Source organism: Polypterus senegalus, chromosome 10 (assembly GCF_016835505.1).
Source record: "Polypterus senegalus isolate Bchr_013 chromosome 10, ASM1683550v1, whole genome shotgun sequence".
NCBI classification, from domain to species: domain Eukaryota; kingdom Metazoa; phylum Chordata; class Cladistia; order Polypteriformes; family Polypteridae; genus Polypterus; species Polypterus senegalus.
This window is the reverse complement of record NC_053163.1, coordinates 172,397,147-172,416,275: the sequence shown is the minus strand read 5'-3', so window position 1 is coordinate 172,416,275 and position 19,129 is coordinate 172,397,147. Positions and strand designations below refer to the sequence as shown.

The 19,129-nt window shown below is 38.5% G+C and overlaps 1 protein-coding gene across 1 annotated transcript in view; it reads right to left on the bottom strand.

The window, feature by feature from the left end:
- Positions 1 to 19,129, bottom strand: part of ankrd13d (ankyrin repeat domain 13 family, member D) — a 43,485-nt gene that overhangs the window by 16,398 nt on the left and 7,958 nt on the right. Inside the window, exons 6-12 of the mRNA XM_039767531.1 lie at positions 18,141 to 18,330; positions 14,599 to 14,665; positions 14,426 to 14,507; positions 14,277 to 14,338; positions 10,681 to 10,811; positions 10,062 to 10,219; positions 9,180 to 9,314 (exon numbers count right to left, since the gene is read on the bottom strand). Of these exons, the coding sequence (XP_039623465.1) occupies positions 9,180 to 9,314; positions 10,062 to 10,219; positions 10,681 to 10,811; positions 14,277 to 14,338; positions 14,426 to 14,507; positions 14,599 to 14,665; positions 18,141 to 18,330 (825 nt within the window). The remainder of the gene's footprint in view (positions 1 to 9,179; positions 9,315 to 10,061; positions 10,220 to 10,680; positions 10,812 to 14,276; positions 14,339 to 14,425; positions 14,508 to 14,598; positions 14,666 to 18,140; positions 18,331 to 19,129) is intronic.

Genomic DNA, 19,129 nt, shown 5'->3' with positions numbered 1-19,129 from the left:
AAAAAGTTTTTTTAAAGGTTTAAAAAAAAAATTAAAAAATCGATGTTGGACTCGGCCGATCAGGTAACATGAAATTGGTTGTCGGTATAGGCCTTAAAAACCTGATCCAAGTATCCCTAATCATGCCTTATGCTGCATTCCGCTACTGAGTGCACACGAGCTGGTGTGGCACTGCAGCTCCTCTCTTCTGCATTCTGGGGGCCAGGGAAAGGCGTAAGGCACCAAAGTTACTTTGTCTAAAAAATAAAAAAATCACAGGTTGGCACATGCCACACTTGTCAGTCTCATCTTGTTATTATAATTTGTGTGTTAATATAATGCAACTATTTACCGTTAAGTAAAGTAGCTTCATTCTCACTAGGTGCCCTTAATGTAATAAGAGTGTAGTAAACTGCTAATATTATGTTAGGAAAACCAAATAATTCAGCAAATTACCTTTTTATGTTGGCAAAATACATTATATTTTATGTATGTACACCCACACACCATCTGAAAAATAAATATAGCGCCTCATTGACTAAAGTCTTCCTGCACAGCAAGGCCGAGATGGTAGCTTACTGTAAGTAATCTGATGAAAAACCAAGCAACTTCTTCAGTGCAAATATGCAGAATTAGCTCTCTTAAAAGTGAACTAAGGTATATATAGCCTGTTCATCAGTCATTAAATTTTAAGGTTTAATACGTCTGTCACGTCAACACGGATTATAATAATGGCTCAGTGATATCAAATATGCACGCGAGTCATTATTTAGCAGGTTTGGCTACATTTCTCGAATGTGAGCAGCCAAGAAACTGTGGTGGTTGCCACGTTCATTACAACATCCAATTGAATCATCAAACTTCAGTTACCTTGTGCTACTGAGCTCCTGAATTGATCACAACAATTATAGCTTTTTATTTTCTTTCAGCACCAATTCTTCCATCAAGTTTCTTTTGCTCTCTTCCTGGTGGTTTAAAGTGCATGGACTGGAGAAACCGGGGGTGTGTTTTAGGTAGAAGCCCAGTGGATGGTAGCCTTTGCAGTGCAAGATTTCACCTCTATATGCTACACACTTTGTAACCGGTTGTCCCTAGATGTGTATTCGCGTTTGAGAATCATATCTGGCCAAACAAGACTACCCCGATAGTAGACGTGTTATCTTGCATTATTTTGGCAGAGTATGGATTGTCTTCAGTATCATTTGAGTCTACCAGACTGTGCTGAGGAAAATATATTTAACAGTACAGACATATCTATCCATTGCAAAATTTAAGGACATGTCAAATTCTGACGTGCAAAAAGAATGAAACCTGTTTAGTCTCGAGCAGAGACATCTGCATGGGGACCTAATCCAGATCCTCAAAATTCTCAAAGGTATTAATTAATAAAACAGATCTAGCCAAATTCTTTCAACTAAATAGTGAAACGCATACCAGTGGAACTGCATTTAAAACTGAAGTCAGGCAGAATGGCTTTATTCAAAGAGTTGAGGGAATTGGAAAACAAACTACCCAGTCATGGAGTTTAACAAACTTCACTTACATAGCACTTGTCTAACCTACTCAAAGCCCTTTACATAGAGAGGGGGGAACCAGTTCAAACACCACTAATGTGTAGCATCAACCTGCATGATGAAAAAACAACCATTCTTGTGCCAGTATGCTCATCACACATTAGGTTTAGGGTGGTGAAGGGGTGGAGAGAGATGATTAACCAATAAGGAACAGGGATGATTAGGGGGTCAAAACAACCAAACCACGGTTGGCAATTTAGCCACGATGCAGGGATACACTACTCTTTCTGAAAGATACCAGGGATCCTTTATGATGACAGAGAGTCTGGGCCTTACTTATGCATCTAATCTGAAAGTTGGTGTCAATTTTTGCAGCACTGTGTCTCCATTATGTACTGGGGCATAGGGACAGACACACAGACCACAGGGTAAGCACCCCCTGATGGCCTCACCAACACCTCAGAGACAATAAAATTTAAAAACAGTTTTACAGGGTGAACACTTCATCAAGTCACTGCAGCTTTTATTTTACAGCTATTCCCTTTAATTATTTACAATGCAACTGAAAATAGTATGGAAAATGGTATTCTGGGACTGTTAATTCCATGACCTAATACCATCCTTGACAACAACATGATGGACTGCATTACTTAAGTTTATTAAATGACACAAACCAAACATTGTAATGCAAATGCAAAAAGATTACTTAGCCAACTATTTGATGCGGTAGCATTAAACCAGAATTAATGGTGTGCTGGCACAGCAACTTTAATAAAAAGCTACTGGCTGAACTTATTGACTCTGGTGATGCACATGACAAGATACAAATAAAATAGTCCAAACTATTCAACTATTTTAAAATCTCTCAACATATCTTAAGACCAAAGAAAAAGTAAGGGTTTGTGCATATTTTACCAGTTAAATATATCAGGCAAAAAAGAAACAAAACAGATTCTTATTGTTTCCACACCGGTATCTTCTCATTTGGATATGTCTCTCTCTCTCTCCCTCATATTTATTAGATAGATAGATAGCTAGATAGATACACACACATGAAAACCTGCTCCAGAGCGCTCTTGACCTCAGACTGGGGCGACGGTTCATCTTCCAGCAGGACAACGACCCTAAGTACACAGCCAAGATATCAAACGAGTGGCTTCAGGACAACTCTGTGAATGTCCTTGAGTGGCCCAGCCAGAGCCCAGACTTGAATCTGATTGGACATCTCTGGAGAGATCTTAAAATGACTGTGCACCGACGCTTCCCATCCAACCTGATGGAGCTTGAGAGGTGCTGCAAAGAGGAATGGGCGAAACTGGCCAAGGATAGGTGTGCCAAGCTTGTGGCATCATATTCAAAAGACTTGAGGCTGGAATTGCTGCCAAAGGTGCATTGACAAAGTATTAAGCAGAGGCTGTGAATACTGTATTCATGTGATTTCTCAGTTTTTTTATTTTTAATAAATTTGCAAAAATCTCAAGTAAACTTTTTTCATGTTGTCATTATGGGGTGTTGTGTGTAGAATTCTGAGGAAAAAATTAATTTAATCCATTTTGGAATAAGGCTGTAACATAACAAAATGTGGAAAAAGTGATGCTGTGAATACTTTCCAGATGCACTGTGTATATATATATATATATATATATATATATATATATATAAATATATATATATATATTATATATATATATATATATATATATATATATATATATATATATATATATATATATATATATATATATATATATATATATTTTATATATTATAAAAAAAACAGTGACAAGGCAGTGAGCCAACTTTTAAAACAAGTTCAGGGACATCTACCCAAGCAGTTGTTGGAATGGTTTTTGGGAGAGAGACATCATGTGCTCCCATAAAAAGAATCATAGCCTCATTGAAGCAGTAGCAGGAGCAGATTGTTTTGAAGCCATAATGAAGGGCTTGACTATGCACAAAGATAAACACAAAAGAGCACAAAAGTTAACTCTTTACACAGCAAAACACGCTGATGCTGAATGAGCGAGACGAGACTTCCTGGTTAACATCGCATTCAGCGCACATGAACTTAACTGCGTGCTCTAATTGGTTAGCTTCTCAGCCATCCGCCAATAGCGTCCCTTGTATGAAATCAACTGGGCAAACCAACTGAGGAAGCATGTACAGGAAGTAAAAAGACCCATTGTCCGCAGAAGCAGCGAAAAATCCACGTTATATATTTAGTTATGCTTACATATAAAATCCGCGATAGAGTGAAGATTGCCTGTGTCCGGGCCAGCGTTCACAATATATAAATATATATATAGCTGGGTGGCTCCCCACTCCCGACGTCAAGCTTCACCCTCGGTCCGCAGCCTCTCTCTCGGATTAGCGTGAATATATCGCTCCTGCAAGCAAACTATGATTCTGTGATGAGAAAAGTCGCAAATTCTGATAGAGCAGTATCCCAACAGACTCAAGGCTGTCATTAAAGCAAAAGGTGGTTCAACAAAATGACATTGAGGGCTGCTCTTTTATTAATCTCAGTATTTGTTTTGGGGATTCTTTTCTATATCCACTGTATGTGTGTCAAGAAAACAGTCAAGGTTCCTTAATCTGCTCCTGGGCTTACTATGGCCCAGTTATGCAAAAAAATGGCTTCAGTCTTAATATGTAAAAGGTGTCATGAAACACATTGTATAACCAAATTTCTGTTTGAATTTCCTGTGGAGGAACAAAGAAAAAAAAAAAAAAAAAAAAAAACTTGATCTTCTAGAAAAGCAGCATGTATGACAGTAACTAAATATTCCTTGCATTATCTTTTTTTTTTTTTTTAAATGGCAAAATTCCTTTAAGGATAACAGAAATTAAAAATGTCTATTCCCAGAATGAACATGGAGGCTGTGCAATTTATATAGCTGAAGCTTTTTGACTCAGAGGTCTTCTTTAGAAATCAGCTGGGACAGAAAAAAAAAAAGCAAATGGTGCAAAATGGGGATGCTGAAGAGCAGGATGACATAATTAAGTGCTCCTCGGCTGAAAAGACCAACTCAGCTATGCTGGAGTGCAGAAGGCAGCAAAAGTGCCATTCAAAAGCTTCAAACAAGCACCGCCTCAAAAACCAGGAACATAACTCACAAGCTGCACAGATCTATACTCCTTAATAGCCATCATTGGTTTTCTATGAAATTCAGCAAAGATACAGAGGCTTCTTTTCAGTAATCACTGCAGTTCTTTGGAGTGCTCTTTACTGCAGTTAAAATATCAGCTTCCTCATTAATGTCAAACCTTTTTATTATTTTTTTTGAACAGTGAGATCTAAAGTGCAACTCAAAGTTTGCTGGGATGGGGAGGGGGTTGCTTTCCGCACCACTTTGTTACTCAGCAAAAGCAGAACTTTGACTTTTTACCAAGTTGTGGTGGTGAGAAGTGCTGATAAAAATCATGATGCAGTGCTAGAAAGCCTTGTGGCTGCAGAATGCACAGCAAATTAAACGCCCAAATCAATTATTACTGTATACTGTACTCCATGAAGAGCACTTTACAAAAAAAGAAAAAAAAAAAACAAGGACTGAATTGAATTAGATTTCCTAATTCTGCAGTCAACACTACCTTAGATTACGGAGTGTTTTCCGTCTAGTTTTCACTTTAGATACGGCAACATAGATATGCAAAGTTGAGGACCATGTTAGAACCTTGTCAGATTAAACAGAAACCGTGACGTCTGTTAAAAACAAGACTAAACATTGTAGCAGTCAGCCGGTTTCATATTTAGATTCAATCAAGTGTCTTATTTCTCTGATATATCAGAAATTAGAATTAATGCATCCATGAAGGTTAACAAACTGTAGTTAAGAGTTAAATATTTACTTAAATAACTGCAATTGTATGTGAATAATAAATAAATAGACACTTCAAACAGTAATAGCAATTAGAAACACTAGTGTTGTATATTTAAATCAATTTAATGGTATCTTGATATAAAAAGGTACAAATTTCCATCAAAAACATGAACATTTCTGGGCAATTCCAAACTTGTGAATGCTACTGTTGAAATTACACCTACAAAAGTTTTATATAATACTAGGGGGCTTTAAACCCCCATGCCTGTGCCAGCCACTTCACGTGGATTTCACTTTCACCAAACAACAAATTTTTTATTTCTCACGGATACGTCTCTTCATTCGGAAGAAACACTACTTTTCCCTGATGGCAACACAAATTAGACGATCTACAAGTCTCCAACTAAAGTTTAAATTTGAACAATATATTCAATCTCTTTTCGCTGTTTCATCATTTTACTGACTAACAATTTCCGTTTGTTTGTGCTTTTACTATCATTTTTGGAGACTTTTGAATTTTATTACTTCCATTATCTTTAACCTGCTCTACGTGTGTATCATGCCAACGTTTGGAATCCTTTACGACGTTCTACTTTGTCATCTACTCTTTGTCTTTTATTTCTGGCCCCAGGCGTGGTTAAATCTCTTGGTACAAAGTCTCGTCTCAAGGGACGTGAAAGTGTTTCTCTTCAAAAGATCACATCTCGTCACAGGACTTTTTTATTATAATAAAGAGATCAGTTAATGGAGAGACTGAACTTTCTCTGTAAAAGAACTATTGAATTTCTTTTAACGGATGATGAGGGTGAGATTGATCAAAAATGTGTTGATTGCAATAATTTAATAAAATTCTTGGATTACCCTTAGTGTTCATTGGAACATTAGATATTAATTTAGTTGAAATATCTGCTTATTTTGGCATGTACAGAAAGACCAGTATAGTCGCAGGAACATTCTTATTGCCTGTCACAGGCTTGCACGATACAGTTCAGGAGTGGACCAAGGGACTAAATGCGTAAAAGACGATAGGACACCACCACAGTGAACTGGCAGGTCAACAAAAGACCAATGTAAATCAATGGAAAACTGCACATCTAATGAAGGCATGAGAGTGGAAATATTAATGAGCTTCGTATTTCTAACAGTAACATTCCTCTTTACAGGGAATTTAGGCAAAGATTAATTACAAATGAATTCCATATGATCCAATACTGTAAGATCATAACTTGATAAATTAAAGACCAAATCAAAGAATACGGCCTGTTTTTGAGTGGGAAAACAGACATTCTGACATGAATTTAATCATTCTAGTAAATGCAAAAAAACAAAAAAAGTCAATTTCTTATTTGGGAAGTGAATATAAATATTGATATCACCTAAAAACGCCAGAGCAGGTCCCGATAAACTCATGTTAACAGAGCAGAAAATGTGGGGAAAAAAAAAAAAATACAGAGGAAAATTTTCAGGAAGAACAACAGAGAAGTAAAATTAACATAAGCTAGATGCTCAAACTATGTTATGCTTAACGATTTTACTCATAAGATGAAAACAATAACGTTCAGCAAACTTAGCTCATATAGTCTGAAGTGAACATTTTTAATCTCTAGTTTTCTTGGTGCAGAGAGATAAAGTTCCTGCAATGGTAACAAACCCTGGACAATGACAAACATTGAGCTTTAGAATTGACGACTCTCATTCATTGGTCATCAGAGTTATTCATTTCATAAAATGTTAGAAAAAAAAAATAGGTCTTTTGCACTTTGTGAACATACAGCTAAATGACCAGACGTGCAGATTATGTGACAGGATTACTGTGCGATTTGTTCCATGGACGTTTTTGATAAAGTTTGCTATTTTCTTACTCTCTTCTCAGTATCTTCAGGACTCCTGATGGTTCAATAGAGTGGGCAATAGTGAGGCCTGCTCCCCTTGGAGAATAAGCGACAACTGTTAGAGCGCAGTAATGTCACGGCGACTCACAGAGATCACTTTGTAAATTACACGTGACCCATTCCTATAAAATACAATATTAACTCAACCTTATGCAACCGAAGACCCATAGTTTAAGAAGGTCTGGTCTATAAAGTGTATTGGTGTGCTTTCCAAAATTCCTCTAAATAATCTAATTCCTCCAAATAATCCCAAGGTTCTGTAGCTCAGTCATCTCAAACTGAATTCTGTTAAATTTAAATCAAAGGTTATACCATATAGTTCAGAAAACAATCTTTTTTTGTAATGGTACTGCATGTTGCACCCAAGATGACATAACAAGAAAATTAATCCAGGTGCCACAAGAATTATGAACTGGCTACCACAACCCACAGGTCACCAAGTCAAGGACGAAGTTTGATACCATCAGAGATCTGATCAGACATACCAAATCAATCCAAACAGCAGATGGATCTCCAAAATGAAATTAATAAAAAAAAAAAAAAATCACACTTAAACTTTCAGCTCATGATTTAAATACAATAGCAGTAGTAATAGAAAGTCACAAAACTTTTTAAGAAGATGAGCATTATATAATAATCACATGCAGCCTTGTAAAATTTGACATATATTCAGACATGATATCCAAACATTCAATTCTTAGACTGCTGTATTTGAAACGTGTTCAGAATTACTCAATGTTGTAGCGCTGCCACATAAATATAATATGTTTTTCTGCTGTCGATCAGGTGTTGTGGGGATCGTTCTTACATCCCGAGATTGACAGCGGTGCCTCAGAGGTGGGACTTCCATTTCCTTTTTTTTTGGGGGGGAGCGATTTGCATATAGCATGTTGTTTAAACAGAAGAGAGGCAAGAAGATGGGGGTGGGGGTGAAATCGGAAAAAGCAGGATGAGCTACTGCATGGGCCATGTGATGAAGTCTAAGAGCTCCTACAGTCGTGTCAGAAGTGTGGAAGTAATTCTTTTCAACCGGGGAATTGAACGTTCCGCTATTTCCTACGGACTCGGCTGAGTTATAGCACAGGACTTACTGTACTGTATCATGGCGCAAGACTGACTGTATATCTTTTATGGCGACGATTTGATTGCTGCTAGGAGTCCGCAATCGACAGAACTCTTCATTTCACCTTCCAACATCAGGGGGCAGAACTGTGGACTTATTTATAATCTCTGGATGGGGAACTGGTGAACTGGGGATAGGAATATTGTTATCGTATGTATATATTTGTAGCTCCATATATATATATTTAGGGTTGGGGGGGCATATGTAAGGGATTGTATTCTTTTTTTTATGTAATATATTCCTCATGTGATTATAGAGATTGACCATTAGTTTTTTTGAGGATTAAAAATGTGCCAGCATCAAGGATGACTGAACCGTATAGAATAAGGGGTATATGAGGGATTTATTGGGGTGTGATATTGGCCTATCCTTTAATCATCTGCCGCCACTTAGGACAGGTCAGCGGTAGCAATCCTCTCGTGTGAGTGTGTGGGACAAATTGTTACAGGGTGGCATTCACCTTTTCATACAAGGTATACATCTCATACTGTGGTCGCTGGTATTGACAATGTAGAAAGGTAACTATGTAATTTTGTCATTACTTTCATTGCTTTCCTCAGAGATCCATGACTTAGATATTTCAATAATGAAGTATCAATCCCAAGTGTACTTATTTACCCACTTTTAATTAACATATGCTGTTCTAATTTGTGTTATATTTAGGATTGGTTCTCTTCCTTGTGCTTCATAGACATTACCCTTCGTGACACTAATTTAGATGGGTGGATTTAAACAAAAATAGATGGAGGGACTCAGATGTGAATGCTAAAACAACTTTACAAGGTCTTAAATTCCCTTGACTTCCACAGTTTGAGTAAAAATAGTTCCAGTTTGAACACTCAGGACATACCTGAAAATGCTCCAGCAGCATCTTCGCCATTCTGTGGTTCGTTTGACGTCACTCTCACAGAACTCACTGGCTCATCGCATCCACAAAGGTTACTGAAGGTGATCCGTGCATTCAGCACATGGAAGAGAGGGATCTCTGCAAAGTAAAATGAGGGGTACAAACATGAAGTGTGCAGTGCTTGTCACGTTATACTCAAGAATATATGGTGGTGGTAGAATCATTCTGAGGGGTTGGAAGGAGATGGGAGGATTAGACAGGGTTGAGGGAAAGCTGAACAGAGTAAAATACAGAGATATCCTTAATGAAAACCTAATCCAAAACACAGTGGACCTCAGACAGAGCCTTAGGCTCATCTTCCAATAGGACAATGACCCTAAGCACAAAGCAAAAATAACACAAGTGTGGCTTAAGGTCAACTCTGAGAATGTCCTTGACTTGCCCAGCCATTGATCAGATTTACACCCAATCAAACATCTCCAGAGAGACTTAAAATTAGCTGGCCACCACTGGTCTAAAGTTTGAAAGGATCTACAAAGAAGAAAATCTCAGAAAATCCCAGATCCAGGTGTATAATGCCTGCATCAAACCCCAAGAAGACTCCAGTCTGTAATTATTGCAAAACTGGTCACCTAAGTGCAGAGTAAAGGTACTGAGTAGAATTCTTGTGTCAAAGTAGTATTTCAGTTATTCGATAAACTTTTCCAAAATTTCTAAAGTCCTCTTCATCACTTTGTTATTCTTTCTAGGATACTATGTGTTGCTTGATGAGGGAAAAAAATAAAATTCAACTGATTTTACTATAAGGGTACAACATAAAATGCAATAAATGTTTAGGGGATCTTTATGCATTGTTTGAATGAAAATTTGGAAAAATCTGCTTACCAATCTTCACAGGAAACCCAGGTGGGAGTTTAAGAGTGATGAAATCCCGCAGCTTGGCAAAATGGGCATTGGAAATTGCCATGAGGTCAATGATCGGCGTTACCTGTTCCACCAAGGAGAGCGGGTGATTTTCACACAACCACAGTGTTGCCTTAAACCTGGATGGAGAGGAGGTTGGACCGCAGTTAAGAGTTTATTGAAAAAAGATTACTACCAACTCGTCTATAGTTAACGTATTAAGTGCCTCCCCTTTTTACCAAACGTTTCGTACTCATATTACTGGGACATGTTCTGTTACACCAGATAGTCATTTTTAAATTTCTACTACACACCTTTTGCAAAACCCTAATGTAAAGGCAATAAAACAAAACAAATCTTCCTTAATATATTCAGTCGGTTACCAAACACTTGAGCCTGTCACATCCTCATAGGGCTCTTCTGCTTGACGGCACTTTGCTTTACGTTGGCCCAGCCAGTTACTTTTCTGTTTAACTTCCGGCAAAACACAACTGTATTTCAGCTTGCAGTCTACCGTCAAGTGACACCAACTGCCCTAAAAAACACTAAAGCATGCTCCCAGCTTCCCTCCTTGCCTCCCCCACTGTGCTCCCAGCTCCACCTCTGAATCTTGCTTGTCATCTCCACAGGCCGTCCTATGTCTCTGGTCTCAAGGTCAAAGTTTGCATCAAAGTACTCCTCAGGAGTGATGGCTGTAGGATTTGTGGGGCTTGCACACTGCGTAACATGAGTCTGGAACACAACAGAGAAAAAGAATGATTTAGCATCAACTATAAAAATATTTATACATGCCACTTGGAATTGTGGTACATGTAACAAGAACAGGGACAGAACGGTTTCTCAAAATCTTACATAACTTAAGCAAAAACTATGTCAATGGCATATTTTTTAATACTGAACAATTATTTGTGTATCTGTATAGGCAGTTCTTGCACAGAAAGAGAATTGTACAGATACAATCTTTGAGAAGGAGATGAAATCTAAAGAGGATTTCAATTATACCACAAAGTAACAGCAGTGGGATACAAAGTACACAATAGAAATCACTGGTAAGTAAAGCAAAGAACAACAATTAAGATTCTGTAATCTTACTTTTACAGTAGGGTCTGCAAGAAATCATCCAAGAAATGTAATAAAGACATAATATATTTTTGATATGAGAGAGAGAGATTAGGAGCAGGCACTGATACAGCGCATTGCCGCACCCACCACATGACAAACGAACTCAGAATCCCAGATTAGGACCCAAGTGCAGCCATGCAATGGGTGATACCTCAGCACCATACTAGGTCAGATAAAAAAGTCTCACACTGGTTCCATTCTATGGTGGCTGGAGTGCCAACTCTGCCACCAACCCCCAGGTTACATGCAGGGCTGGATGCAGATTAACGTCATAGCCAAGTAGCCAAGATGGACCAATTGCAGGTTAAGGGCCTCGCTCAAGGGCCCAATGAAGTAGAGACACTTTGGGTATTTACGGGATTCAAACCGGCAACCTTCTGAATACCAGTGTACATTCCTATCCTCAGAGCCACCACTTTCCCCACATATAAGATAGGATCAAATAAAAATTAGAATTATCCATCCTTTAATTTTCAGTGTTAGTATTATCCAAAACAAGGTCACAGGGGACAGAGCCTGCTTATCACAACAGCATCGGGTACACAGCAGAAAACAACTAACCCTGAACAGATGGCTAGAGGGACAATTTAACTAAAATTGAAATAGTGAGCTGTGAAAGTGTGGCAAGTAAAGAGAGGAAAAGACCCTAATATGAACAAACATTGAAATTGTATATTTTAGTGGTGAGCAAAGCTAATTTCACAAAATTGAATTTGCAGCAAAACCCAACATATTGCTTCACAAAAACATTAGCTAAAAGAATTATGTTTTGCTTTCAGTAAAAATTGTGCCATTCAAATAAAGTACAAAATTGCTGAACTGGCAGCCCTGTAGTTTATACAGTTCAGTGCCTTAGCCACTGGGCCACATGGCCTGCCCATATATAACATATAAAGCCCAGTCTTTTCTGTTCACAACACTTCTACATACAAATGGGGACTGTGATCTCGAGGTTTATACTTCAATGCCTCAGTCACTTAGGCCAAAACTGACTGCCTTTATGTCACGTATTAAAAGAACAGTTTTTTCTATTCACAACACCTGTTTTTTTCAGATGGTCACATACCTTGCTTTGTCTGACCAATCAACCAAATTACATTAATCAGACTAGTTCAAAAGAGGAATTACTACGTTAAGTATATATTTGTACTCTGTATTACATCTTTGCCTGAAGAAGGGGCCTGATTTGCCTTGAAAGCTTGCGTATTGCAATCTTCTTTAGTTAGCCAATAAAAGGTGACATTTTGCTTGACTTCTCACTATGTCCATAATGGCTAACACAGTACAACATTCTAGTGCTATTTGTACTCAATAAAAGTATTCAATGTACAAACAAAATCCATGATTTACTAAGCTAGTAACCTGGAATTTTGTTTGTCCTTCTGTATAATTTATAAAAGATGGGCTAAAACATAACATATAAGGATGGATGGAATAGAATGTACTGCACATCATTATAATGGGTTAGTGCTTTATCCAGAGCTTGTTCCTGCTTTGCAGCCAATATGTCCAGTATCGACAACTGCACTTGAACTGCACTACACGGTTTGAGATTTTGTTTATTTAAAATAATATTTATTAGTTAAATGTATATAAAATAATCTGGGCAGTTTCAGATTTACAAAAAATATCCCAGGTTTGAATGGCTCTTATTTAACGTCTAAAATATGAAGGTTATGTCTTGGGCTACAACACATCTCAGAATCTGCTTTATTTGTTTACTTGGTTTATAGAGTAAAGCCTTACAGCGATTTGAGTAAAATGCACCTACAAATAAATAATTAAAGCTTATCCTCAACCAATCTCTCTTAAAGGCCAGGTTTTACTTCACGCGAAGCGACACATGCTCCAGCAGACGCTACTACTACACGAGCGTTTTACTGTTCATACTCGCGCGAGTACTTTATGTAAATCTGGAAGATTCCACCAGGTGGCAGTGCATGATATCATCACAGTGAGAACATATTCGGCTTCGCTGTGTTGCGACTTGCCAGAAACATCCATCAAATTCTGAGGACACCTTGCCCAAACATCTCTGAAAAGGATGTTCAATGATTACATCCATCAATCCAGGGATGCACCAATTCCAGCAAGCATTGGGCACGAGGCAGAAACAATCCCTGGACGGGACATCAGCTCATCACAAGGTGAATACAAGCACACACAGAGGCATCATTTTAGCGTCACCAAATCCCTAAATCTGTATATCTTTGCAAGGAAACCAGAGCACATGGTGGAAACCCAGCTGGAAAACATGCAAACTCCTGGCAGGGAACACCAGCGACGTGACTCCCTGCGAGAGAGCAGAGCTACTGCTCTGCCACCATGTCACCCCATATGTGTGTAACTATTGGCAGTATTCATTATTTGGAGCTGGCATATCATACATTTAATGTGTTTTGTGTGCTGATTACTGCTGTCAGGTCAGGAGGAAGCCCCAGAAGCATGTAGCAATTAACAACAGACGTCGGTTTTAAGATGACATTTACAACGGTCTGCTTTAATGATAAACTACGAGATTAAAGCCGAAATTTCCACTTTAATCATAAAATACACCTTTTCACTGGGTCCTCATTTTTTTTTTCTCTGTGGCTCAAATACAGCGCTGTACATTATGTTGCTGTTGTGAAGGTGCAAAAAAAAAAAAAAAGACAGCACAAAAGATGGTATGTGAGACCTTTAAAATGTATCGTGTCATTACGATTGGGAATATGTGATGCTTGAATATAAAAGTACCACAAATGCATCTGCATGTCGGCATTTTGCTTCACCACATCGAACCATTCATCAAACATCTATCCCAAAGGATCAGCAAAGCGGCATTCTGTCACATGTAGACAATAACCATTTACTCAGACGTCACATTCCAACTTTTATCACACTGCGCCCCCCGACTTTTTGCTGGTACTGCAACTCGCACACGCGTTGCATTAATTTCTGAGGACCTGCTCAGAGGACGCATCAAATGAACGCTGGGAATGGGTGGCAGCTATGATGCATGCATGTACACGTTCTGCGTGTGAAATATAAACAAGCCCTAAAACTGATTAAAACAGTAAGCCCATCTCCACTTACCCCATTGTGAGATATATGCTGCTCCGCAATTCCCAGGAATGACTGAAGAGGCGTTTTGGTTCCTAAATTAAAAAAAAAACAACTTCAAAAAACAGGATAAGATCCTAGTCCATCTGTCTCAACTCGTGTTTAACCACACGGCCACGTGCCTTTGTTTTTTGATTTGTCCTGGTCAGATAGATGTTCTGTCCTTGACCTCGTGACCAGTTCAACATTGCTGGCACCATATACCTGGAGGAAAAAACAAAAATTGTAAAAATGTGGCACTTGTAATAAATAAATCTATCAGAAAATGTGACAAAGAGAGGAGTATCTTTTCTACCTTGGCTTCATAGCCAGAAATGACTTCTGTTTTCTCGGACCGCCAGCCCCAAATGCCACATTTGTTCCTAATCAAAGAAGCAGAAAACATTTGAAAAGTAGAAAAATGCTAGCAGTTTTGACCGAAGACAAGACATTCTGACTACATATGAATCACCTATTAATATCATAGAAATGGTTATTGTGCAATTAATGTGCAAAGAATTATTATTATTACTTAATGTCTACATTAGGGGTCTCCAACACGTCACTTGCGAGCTACCGGTAGCTCACAACCCCTTTCCAAGTAGCTCGCCAAAAGGTTAATGAATCCTACATAAATTTGAAAACTTGATTAGGCAAATTAGGGGCGGGCGATCTTTCCACAATCTGAATTGCAATCTCTTGTGGCGTACACTTAAAAGAATATCCGGACTCAAACTCATCAAGACCTAAGTAACACTTCAAAGTTGAATTCAATTTTTCTCTCGTTTGCTAGCTAAGCGGAGTTAAGGAACACGCCCCGAAGCTGGCAAGTGAGTGAAGAAAGCCTCTCCCCTCGGCCTGCTGCATGTTTCTTGGATTTGCGCAAATAAATCGGTACCGCAAGTGAACTCTGATACATAGCGAAATGAGAGAAGTCGCAAAATCAACCGGAATGTTCAAGCGAATTATAGAAAAAAGCCCGATCTAATTCCATTAAGTCGTTCTCTCGTGAAAAGTGGACAGACATACACACATTGGATTTTATCTTTATATATAATACGCTACCGTGGCTGTCCGTTTGTCTGTCCAGAATTTTAAATCACCTGTAGCTCACAAACCATTTGAACTTTTGACCTGAAATTTGATACACATATACTACGTGATGTCTACTATCCGCTTTCAGGGTAATCAAGTCTCGGCAGCAGCCAGCAGGGCGGCCATGCAGTGCATGTGTACGGGCACCGTTCTCATCCCTACCACCTTCGCCGTCACTTCCCCTACCTCTTCATATCTTAAATAATTCTTGAGGCAGATTGAAGACAAAGTGAAAAATGAAAGAAAACGTACTAATTGCAATACAAACACTGACTTAATCCGTTTTAATGCGAAAAGATGCCGACGAAAGAAAAGAAGAAACAGGCTGCTATGGTGGAGAAAAGAAGAGCTGCTCAGGAAGCAGCAAGAGCATCAACCTCTGAGCAAACGAATGGTAAACATACAGAGAAACTAGGAATGCGCAAGCCAAGTGGATTCACAGCTACGTTATCGTATAATGCGCACTAACTGGTTTGAATATATTTGAACAAATGCTAAAAAGTTATAAGTGATAATATACACTATACATGTGTATTTAATGTGCTTTAAGATGCTTCGTTATTATTTTTGCACTTACGACTTCAAAAAAAACAAAAAAGGATTTTTTTGTGCATGGAAAATGACATGATCAAAAAGAAAAAATGAAACTAGGACACTTGGCATGCCTGTAAATCATATATGAAACTTGTACAAAATTCCCCTTGATGACAAACAAGATAAATGCTCTTGTTAATTCAGTCCTCCACAACCTGCCCCCCTAACCAGTCCTCGGCTTTGTGTCTTTCCACGGATGCAAACAAAGTTAGGGCCCATCCAAGTTTTATTTAAGTCATGGCATGGGGAGTCTATTCGTGTTTCCCAAAAGAAGCCACTGGAAGAACTAAATGTTACATTAAAATGATCTTTAAGTATTCCCTACTCATTATATTTTTTGTTTTGCATACACTCTTATTAACAGCAGCTTAAAAATTATGCTACTAAGTAAACATATAAAACAACACAAAACTAAACAGGACAGGCATAGGTTATAGTTTATTTTTAAAAAAAAAAGGCTGGCAGAAGGTAGATCAAGCATGTGCAGCAGCCAGAAAGCAAAGGATAACACAGGATTAAAATAAACTAGACTATTTTTTTCTGCCTGCACAGATTCTGTGAAAATATAAATGTATACAACCTTAATTTTTAATTTTGCTTTTGTTTTAGGAATCATGCATCAAGCCAAAAGCCTCCACAAGACACATTTTGGTTGAGGTAGCCAAGTATGCCTTCTTGACACTGAAAATGCTTAAGTGAAAAGTGTAATAAAACGTACTAAGTAATTGCAACACAAACACTGACTTAATTAGTTTTAACGCAAAAAGATGCTGACGAAAGAAGAAAAGAAGTGGGCCGCTAGGGTGGAGAAAAGAAGAGCTGCTCAGGAAGGAGCAAACACATCAACCTCTGAGCAAATGAATGCTAAACGTACAGAGAAAGAGGATGAAAACTATGAATGTTCAAGTCAAGTGGATTCACTGCACACTATCGTATATTATATATTAGTAAACCTTCAAAATAATGTGCAGTTAAAGTCTCAATAGCATTCTCAGCATTTCTGGAGCTTAGCAGAGTCAGATAACTATAAGAATCTTCACCAAGCAGCTCTGAAAATGTCTGCTTTGTTTGGGTCCCCATACCTCTGTGAGTCTGTCATGACTGTCATGAAATCAAAGATCACAGCAAGACTGACAGACGAACATTTAAATGACTCCATAAGAGTGAACCTAAGTGGCTACGCTCCACCAGACACCTTAGTGCCAGTCATCTGACTAACTAAAAAACACATCACACATGCAACTGGACCTGTGAATAAAGTGACACAGTGACATGGAACAAAATGACAAATGAAGAAGTCAGATCTGTGTATTTGGAATGGCATGGTTTTGTTTTGACAGCATTCATGTTTTAATGCAATAGTGTGAGATACACTAGAAAATGCATACAGACGTACAAAATGTACTCGCAGGTGAACTGAAACATTTTTTTGTGATGTTTTAATGCAAAATGCGAGTTGTGAACACCAACATTTTGTAAACGTTCAGGCAAAACAAGTTTATTTAAGCTATGAGAATAAACGTTTGAAAACATAAGTAGCTCTCGGCCATTTTCATTTTGTAAAAGTAGCTCTCAGGGGAAAAAACATTGGAGACCCCTGGTCTACATAAAACAAGGTCACGTACGGTTTATCCTTTAAGCTTGCTGGGCAATTAGTGTACGGGCTAACTTACAACTGAAATGTGATTGCAGTACGTACAAAAAGAGGCTGCTCTTCAACCAGAGCACTGCCAGATGGATTGAAATGACATTTCACAAGCATTTTTGCTACCTTGATCCATTCGTTAGAAGTAGTTTCATGTTGACTGGTGTTCGGAAAGAATTTAGAGATAAAGCTACTCGTATGATGATGTCTAAAGAAACACAGTGGATCTTCAAACTACTGATAGACACAATAACACAGAATTCCCCCGTCAACAAAAATAATATCCAAAGATATGAAAACAAATATATAAATAAGTCGTTTGCATGTTTTATTTTATTAGAGGAAAAAGATTAAACTGCTACTAACCAAAGCAAAAGGGAACAAGTACATGCTATGTATGGCCTCAAGTTATAATGTATGGCTTTGACCTCTAGGCACCATGGAAAGACTTGTTCAGATTTCTGGAGGGCTAACACAAGGACCATCAGGGAAAAGATGAATGGTACACCCTCTGGCATCCATACCTTTCAAAAGAGATGTTCTTTGTGTCCAGATGAGTTGACACAATGGGAGCAGTTACACGCTGCACAACATTTTCCTCACTGGGCACCATCGCTGTCAGCAGCAACTCTGGCTCATGGAGGGATAGTGACAGGATCTCTGTATATACAATCTGCTTTTCATGGTCCACCTCCATAACAACTGCTCCATCCTCTGAGCAAAAGAGAAAAATGTGATTAAAAAAAATTATGTTTGCTGGCATCCTCTTGAAGCCTCATTTAGGAAACTTTGCATTAATCGGAGTATGAAAGTCAACGTATGGCAGAAAAAAATCTGATTTATAAAACCTGCCACACATTTCTACGATATTTAAACTTTTTACATCACAATCATCTTGTAAACGTGTGTGTGTGCGTGTGAACTTGCAACGAAAACTGCCTGCTTGCCAACCTGAAACGACCATATGTGGACTATGCTGATAAACCAACCCTGTAAATATGCAGTCATGATCCTCCAAACATCCACTGGCTGGTAGTGCAGCCTCCCATCTGACACATCACGACACCACCACCTGCATTTGAGAAGTCTAGTGGTGTGCTCTTCAAGGCATTGTGGTGCCTTTCACCTTCTGCGTGGGATCTGGGAAAGGCATAAAGCGCCAGTGTCACCTGGCACATGTAATGACACTATTGCTGTCACAAAGATTAGTATAGGACACATGGAATAAATTGTTGGAAAGGTAACTTGGGTGAACCCCCAAGTCAGCTATCATGAACAGCACCATTATCAAGCTGTCTGCCAATGGTGCTTTGAATAAATAAATGAATCATGGGTTGACCCATGCAAATGAGCCACAACATTTGTCAGTCTCATCTTGGCATCACAGATGTCTTGTGCGTTAAGGAATGTAACTGGTTCATTCTTGCTAGTTGCCATTTTTGCAATGAGACATTCGACTGCATTAGGGACACCGGGCACTGCTGCTGCAAAAATGTCTTTTCACGTTGGCCTG